This window comes from Alosa pseudoharengus, unplaced genomic scaffold (genome assembly GCF_046254945.1).
Source record: "Alosa pseudoharengus isolate Yale_2024_CS ecotype anadromous, Long Island Sound unplaced genomic scaffold, YU_APseudo_1.1 YU_APseudo_1.1_scf_5, whole genome shotgun sequence".
Classification (NCBI taxonomy): domain Eukaryota; kingdom Metazoa; phylum Chordata; class Actinopteri; order Clupeiformes; family Clupeidae; genus Alosa; species Alosa pseudoharengus.
Genome location: NW_027468837.1, coordinates 26,435,272 through 26,443,501, shown reverse-complemented (window position 1 = coordinate 26,443,501; position 8,230 = coordinate 26,435,272). Strand labels below are relative to the sequence as shown.

General features: G+C 40.4%; 2 protein-coding genes across 3 annotated transcripts; both read right to left on the bottom strand.

The window, feature by feature from the left end:
• Positions 1-812: 812 nt before the first annotated feature.
• Positions 813-2,949, bottom strand: LOC143104865 (homeobox protein Hox-C5-like). Its single transcript, XM_076269198.1, has 2 exons — positions 2,361-2,949; positions 813-1,027 (listed from the first exon to the last, which is right to left on the bottom strand). Exons 1-2 carry the CDS (start codon positions 2,866-2,868, stop codon positions 813-815), a joined length of 723 nt encoding a protein of 240 aa, XP_076125313.1. The 5' UTR covers positions 2,869-2,949.
• Positions 2,950-5,677: 2,728 nt separating this feature from the next.
• On the bottom strand, positions 5,678-6,843 carry hoxc6b (homeobox C6b). Of its 2 annotated transcripts, none has more exons than XM_076267985.1 (2): positions 6,444-6,843; positions 5,678-5,970 (listed from the first exon to the last, which is right to left on the bottom strand). In XM_076267985.1, the coding sequence occupies exons 1-2, from the start codon at positions 6,841-6,843 to the stop codon at positions 5,678-5,680; spliced, it is 693 nt and encodes a 230-aa protein (XP_076124100.1). The 2 variants fall into 2 exon arrangements, with proteins under 2 accessions (XP_076124100.1, XP_076124101.1); XM_076267986.1 differs by having other exon boundaries at positions 6,447-6,843.
• Positions 6,844-8,230: the final 1,387 nt, after the last annotated feature.

Here is an 8,230-nt window from a genome sequence, read left to right as displayed (position 1 = left end):
TAAAATAACGTCACAACGCATATGAACATAAGTAAGGCGAGTGTAAAAATGTCAATATTGTAAGAATTCTTCTGGTTTTAACAAGAGCAAAATAAGGTGAAATAGCTGTCTGTAAATCAAGCTAGATGGTGCAACATTCTTCAGTCTACCATCACATAGAATCTATATACAACACGAAGATGTAAACAAATCAATACACTTGTATTTTATCCACTTCCGCCACCTCACCTGTTTCTGGTGAAAAGCTAACTCACTTGGTGAATTATAAGTGGAGAAATGCAAGTAGTAAACCATTCAGGCCTGTGGGCCAACATGATGAATGCCATGGTACAAATAACCTTAATGTAAAACTTAAACTAAACAAGACAATCATCTTAATATTATAGAAATCTATGAAATTCAAACGATTACAATTGTCATTTTAATAATACAACTGTAGCATTACCAGTTGACCAAGTATCATTATGAAAACAGAAGTTATGAATAATTCACTGCTTACACTGATGCAACTTAGAAATATTTTCACTTTGAAAATGGTATTGGGCGTTCTGATTGCGTCTAATAACACGATTAGGGTATTCTATGACCTATGTAGGCACAGGCCTTTCTACAAGAACAAATGCGCACAATATTAAATAAACATGACAATTGAATTACACTCATATCCATATCGTAAGTTGAATAATACTTTCACATATCACACTATAACATCGCATTTACATGTAGGTCACAGTTTGGAAACACCGGTGGGGTTAAAAGTTTTTGAACGCCATCCTCTGAATAGACTCTTGGCTCCGAGTGAAATGGGGGCTCTAGAATGGATCTTTAAGTTTGAGCTTGGAATCCTTCTTCCACTTCATTCGCCGATTCTGGAACCAGATTTTGATCTGTCGCTCGTTCAGACATAGGGTATGGGCGATCTCGATGCGCCTTCGACGCGTCAGATAGCGGTTGAAATGGAACTCTTTTTCCAACTCCAAAGTTTGATAGCGGGTGTAACTCGTCCTTGAACGTTTCCCATCCGGTTCTGGAGTGGCATCACAAAAAAATAAAAAAAAATAATGTATAAATAAAATAAATTAAAAAATCACTACAATAGACAGTCCTCTTGAAACATTTGGCAGGCAGAGCAATTGTATGCTACACAAACAGTCCCAAGTAGGCCTGCCTAAAACTAAAATTTGTTCGGTGGAATCATTTTAGGGACTGGTTACTCTCCAGACTGGTTACTCTAGAACTATTTTGAAATAATGAGCCTTTGCATGCACTGCTTCATTTAGGAAATGATGGTGCCAATTACATAAACTTTACAAAGAATCCCTTTCACTCAAACTGGATATGACTGTCGGAAGAAATCGATTTCGGGTCAATTGAGGGTTAGTACGCCCTCGTCATAGATATTTCCCTGGGCGGCCTCATGTCTTGGTTTAGAATTAGGTCACCAGGTTAATTTGAATTCGATAACAGGTTTGCAACAACCATGTTACCAAAGGGATCATAGTAAACTGAATCAGGCATACCTTGGCACATTTCATTTCAGATAGGCCATCAATAATCAATAATTTAACTTCATAACTAACATAAACGAAAAGCTCATACATTGACACGTATTGGTGAGAATACTGTAGTACTGTATAACATAAACAGTTTGTATGAAATGAAGTAAAAGAGATGCAAGGGTAAACAAAAGCTTTCAAAGATCAATACATCCTTAACAGGTTAGTGGTGTGAACTTGTAAAAGTAATTTGACTTAAACGTTGCCTTGGAGTTTTATAATTATTATGCTCTCAGAATTACTTTTATTTCTCTCTTTTTTCCATGCAATCGATGCCATGATAGTTATGATTAGGTACACATACAAACAACAAAATTAATTTACATAAACTGACTTAACAAAACACGTTGTAATAAGTTCATCATTTTAAGGCCATGTTCCTTAACTATGGTGGGTTATTATGCGTAGAAATGTGATACAAACAAATTCAATTGGCTGAAATAATCAGAAGTTCCTAAAATTATATTTCTCCCCAAATTATAGCATTTTTCTCAATTAATTGTTTGGGGAACACACATTGTTTTGAGCAGAGTTTTGTTTCCTGTATCCAGTTTCATTGTCGTAAATTTGGACGTAGATCGCCTCTTCGGCGTAACGGGACAGTTTTACGAGCAATTCATGCCTTTGTCATAAAATTTACGACTGTGAGTTTTATTATTTCCGAATACGGCCTATAAAACTCTGGGAAAACTGTGAATGAACTCAAGAGGGGTAGGAAAAACGGAGAGCACATGGAGGAGTAAAAGTGACAAAGTAACACTTCTCGAGCACTATCAGACAAGAGGGAAGGCTCTTAAACTTTACCGTGGCTCATATGTAGTTTAGTCATCCAGGGATAGATTTGCGGCGGCTGCTCACTGCCTTGGGTTTGACTTGGGTGGCCGGCTTGTCCCACCGGCTGAACGGCTTGCAAAGTTCCAACTTTGGTCTCGTCGGCGCCTTTCGTTTTGCCTGTGGGCATTTCGCAGGGTTCCGTTGCCCCCTCACTTTTGCGACCGTAAAGTCCAAGATTTAGGGAGCCGTGACCGGTTGTGTTAAGGCGGCCTCTGGGCGAGCCAGTGGATGACTCTGCTCGTGGTGTGTGGTTATCCGGACTGCCACGCGGACCGGAGCTCATCTCCCCCGCACGGAGCGAGTTAGAGGAGGATGGGCACGCGAAGGAACCTCGATGTTGATGGTCGAGCCCTCCGTAACAGTAGCCCGACGGTACGTGGAGCTCGGGCACGGAACCGTAACCATGGTTGTGCAAAGTGAAGGCGGACGCTTCATGACTTGTTTGCTTGAACAACGAGTTGGCTACGTAAGAGCTCATTTCAAGAGAAAACGTAGCAAACACCGACTAGAAGCATTTATACCGAGTAAATTATTACATTAAAGTTCTAACATAACACGATAATTCTATTCTACGAGCGCCGAGAACTGTTATAACGTTTTGTTATTGTTATTGCGTTTGATTTGTGGCTCTTTTTGAAGTTCATGAGGGTTTTTATCCTAAAAATGACCACGATTTATAGGTGGGGGGATTCTTTTATTTTTTTGTTCTCTATTGCCCAAATATGGGTTGTTTAAGACGTATCACGTGCTCCTATCGGCCAGTCATAAATTTGGCTAGATCACACCAGGAGGTTATTGATGGAAGTAGGAGAAACGTCTGATAAGTTGTTAGGAGGGACACGGAGAAGGGGGTGGAGGGCACCAGAGGGGGAGAGCCGGACAGAAGGCCGAGAGCGTCACCTGGTGCTGAAGACGGAAAAGAGCACAGCTTGTGCATAGGCCACCTCTGCTTACGACCTCAACAGTTCTCGGGATCTACCTGGCAACACAAATTAAAAAAAGAGAAACGTATAAAGTCATGCGCACATAGGCTACACAAGCTCAGAATATGGCTGCCATATCCAAGGTGGAGTAGAATCGTGGAGATAAAGGCATTTATGTAGTATAGCTGAATGTTTAGTTTCTTTAATATTTGAAATGGATTAATATTAAAATTTGACCCAGCTTTGGAAATGAATCTGTATAGACAAATTAAGTTTTCAATAAATTGATCTTCATGGTGAAATGAAAGTATAATGAATCAGGACAATTGCCCTGCGCCTGGTATTCAGAAGTTGTGAAACGTCAGACGTATTCAAATGACACAGTCCACCTTCACCTAACCAGTGCTTTGTATTTCACGACTGTCTTTGGTCTAAAACGGCATTTATATCGAAACCAAACACAAGTAACATGAGTGGAAGTCCATTTACTCGTCCTACTTATTTTTTTATATATTCTGGATGTAGCATTATGGTTGTATTGAAATTCTTCAAAGTAGGCCTACGTGTTAGCCGTAGGCCTACAGGTACGTTTAGACATGGATCTAAATGAGATAATTTTTAATCATTACTACTATGTCCTACAGACTAAACCACGGAGACACTTAAAATATCTGAATCATTAGGCTACTTTTAAAAAGACCATCGCGAACTTTTATCCAGCATTGGTTCATTGGCTTACAGGCATAGCCTAATTATCGTAAGAAACAACAAATAATAATAATACAATTTGCTATGCAACACTGGTCCACAAGTGTATTCTGTCTAGGCTACGCGTTGCATTTCAAAAAAGGTTTTGTTCTTTGTTGAACATTTGCTTTTTCATTAATGTGGAAATAGTTTATGTTTTGTGGATCTATTGCATTGCAGTTGTGGTGTAGGCCTCTACACACATGTACTGTTAATAGTAGGCCATATAGTGCGACTTCGTATATGAAATGGGGGATTTTGAATATTGCTTAAGTATCCCTATACACAACATAACATTTGTTTTCGGTCACCTTTTCTGGTCACAATATCAAACAAAAAGTTCAGCAACTGTGCGTAAAGCGCGTTTAACAGACTGCACAAACACACACACACACACACACACACACACACACACACACACCGTCTAACACCGTCTAACTGTTACGATTTTATTTTATTACAGATGTAGTTTCATTATGAAAATCAGTTGGAAATATTGCTTATAGCCAGGAAGACTGGCAAATTTTGCGGTAATGTTTTAATCATTAGTTTCTTTAGCAGTCTTCTCAGTTTGAGGGGCATTGTTTCGTTTTTGCCCTTTGAGTAGGCCATCAGTGCTCGGAGGCTAAATCTGGTTTTGGAAGGGAAGGTTGCGATTGTGCAGCAGCTTGGATAGACGTCTGTTGGAATCCAATGTCTATTTACGTATTTACCTATCCTTTTCTTATGATCTGAACCGTAATTGTTAAGCAGAAGTTGCCTTTCTGAAAAAAAAAGTGATATCAATGGAAATCTAACCCTGCTGATCATCAGAATTTCAATGACATTTTATCGAGAACGGAGGGAGAATATAACATGAAAGTGAGAAAATTACATGAGTCGAAGTTTTCATAACAAGTTTTTATTACATATGGTGTGACATACTTTTCATACAACACTTACTGAATTAAGTAATCTAACACTACTTGAAAGACACATTTCGATATGACCATATATGTGATGGTATCTTTCTAAACATAAATATAGTACCTAACATTACAGTAATAACTTCGGGATGCGTTCCTTGATTCTCCTACAGGAGCAAGGCTTGAAATATGTCATATTTACAAACATATTCACAACTCAGGTAGTATGGATCGCTCAGTGAATATTCAGTTCAGCATACAATTTTGGTTTACAACAAAATAAGAAATATATGATATCAAAGCATAAAAAAGTTAAAGCGAATGTAGTTCTTTCCTTCACAATTGTCTCCATGATCCGCTCACCTGTGACTATTTCTCCACATGGCCAGATGTCCTGGTAGGTGTTCGTTATTTCAAGACAAAATACAGTAAAAACAAATGTGGCTTTACAGCAACGAACTCACAAAAGTATGCAAAGGAATGGCAAGTCTGGAATAAATCAGTTTTCTTTACGCACAGTCTGTTGTTCATCTTGAACTGAGGAGGAATGGTAGAGCATAGGCTGATGAGTACGCATCGGATTTTAAAGCACTCCATGTCTTCTTTCATGTCAATGAGTTGTGCCAAACGAAAGGTAGTCAATAGGTAGTTTACGTTATCCGTACATCACGATTGTTGACTGTACTGCACTAATGCTTGTCGAAGGCGACGCTTACTCCTTCTTCTCGTCTGTCGCCTCGTCAGCGTCCTCCTTGCCCGTCTCCTGGCCGGTCCCCGATGTGTCTGTGACGGTGGTGGTCAGGTTGCTTTCCTTTTTCCATTTCATACGGCGATTTTGGAACCAGATTTTGATCTGGCGCTCAGTGAGGCAGAGCATGTTTGCAATTTCGATGCGCCTACGTCTCGTCAGGTAACGATTGAAATGGAATTCCTTTTCGAGTTCGAGAGTTTGGTATCGGGAGTAGATCTGACGTCCTCTTCGTCTGTCTGACCCGTATCCAACTCCTGCGAGAAAGTACACACATGGTGAGTCGTGGATGTAATGTTGGAGATAATCATTAACAACGCACATCAATTCACCGACACTCCCACGTTACTGTACTGTTTACACACATAACTTAACTTTGAAATGATCAAGTTTTGTTAAAAGTATCTCAACATACAGACACGAAAATGGGCAGCACATAAACACAATAATGTTGGGGTCAGTGCGTACTTTCTTTCCTTACAATATTTAAGCTAGGAACAAATGTGCTCCAATAAAAGTTGGAGTATCTTTTGTTTTTGTCTAAATGGAGGAGGTTCGTAGCTGACCGTATAGTACGGCCAAAAGGGATATCCTCCAAAGATAAAAGGCCTTTATTGCTGGGCGACAGGGCGCTGCAGTAATGGTTTATGGGGTGATAAAAAGTAGCTTCCCCGGTCGTAAAACCAGACCGACCCTTGCTTAATTTATCTCTCGGAGTTGTAATACTCACCACTGTGAGAGTTCATGCGCTGCATCCACGGGTAAATCTGAATGCTGCCCTTCGGGTCCTGAGTCACACTTCTGCCTTGCTCCGTGGAATAGTCTTGTCCTAGCGAACTCTGTGCACCCTGGCCCAGACTACTCTGCCGGCAGCTGGGAAGGACGTCCTTGTCCTGGTAGAATACATTTGATCCATAATCGTATGGTCCCCGACCAGAGCCGAAAACTACGTTGTCTTGAGGAGAGTAGAAAGGCGATGAGTATATCCGGTTCTGCGCCACAGCCGCGCCGTACGACGAGAAGTGCCGAACCGGGTCATAGGTGGTTGAATTTAGGGCCACGTTGGGTAGAACCTCCTGGCCACCAGCTAAATGGCATGAGAGCGACGGGTTTGCGAAATAGGAATTCATACCTTTCCTCTAACCCTCTATCCCTTGCTCCCACTCTTTCTCTCTCCCTCCCTCCCTTACTCTCTCTGCTCTCTCTCTGGTCTCTCTCTTGCAGTCACTCACTCACTCACTCACTTTCGTTGTGTCAGTCTATCTTTTAATGGAAGTGCTCGAGCTATATGATTTCTTTATAATTTATTTCCGGGCGCCAATAAAGACACTGTGCACACAACCGAATGTTGTTTCTGAAGCTTCGCTCCAAGATGGACAAGATGACAATGTCAGCTGACCACATTTCCTCCAATAAAAAGCCAGGGGTAGAGGGAAAGCAGGAAAAAACGCCAAAGTAGATTTTTTATTCTTGCCCTGACACATGCTCTCATACACACATGCGCACAGACATACACACACTTACACACGCAGGCGCACGAAATGCATGTATGAACATACACACGTTGGAGCGCGCGCGCGCGCGCACACACACACACACACACACACACACACACACACACACACACCTGAATTATCCTAATTCAGTTGTGTAATGTAGGTTAAGTTAACCCTAGGCTAAGCTATAAGAAAACTACACGAAAAGTAGTTTTGATACAATCTCATTAAACATAAAGGACTTCTATTTACTCGTTATACTACACGCGTTCAAAAGGAATATAAAAGAAAACAATAGTATAGTAGCATAATAATATTAGTAATGCTACTAATAATATGAATCAGTTATTAGTTTAATTTCTCAAGTTTGTTAAGATTTCCTTTTCCCAGTGGTCTGCGAAACATGCTACTCCTCAAAACAAAAATATGCGTTCATTATGCGGAGATAAAAGCAGCTTTGCCCACACATAGAGCTTACAGTAATCGAATTATTCAGTCATAAAATAAACTTGCCAATACAGTGTCTGTAAAATCGATAAACATATTTGTTTCTGAGAGCGGGTGACATCATTGGCTACAATTTATATCTGTGATGCATGGTATAGACTCCGAGTTAATATAATTAAGCAAACTGTGAACAGTCGAACAAATATGCACAGAGGCAGTAGATACATTCTCTTCTGGTGAGATTGTATTGCTTAGCATCATTCTTTATTTAAAGAAAATATAAGTTAAATGATTGTATTGACATAAGACATGTACTCAGTCATGAGTTTCCACTCTTTCTCGAATGAGGCTAACAGTTGTATTATTATCGCATGATGGGCCTACTTGCCTTTACGTTTTTATATGTTTCTTGTAGGAAGAGAAAAGTTATTTCTCTCTCTCTCTCACTCACTCACACACACGCACACACACACACACACTCGCGCGCACACACACACACACACGCGCACACACACACTAATTCCCTTTCAGTCCATGTACGATTGGGGATATCAATATGTGGCGGAGGGAATGT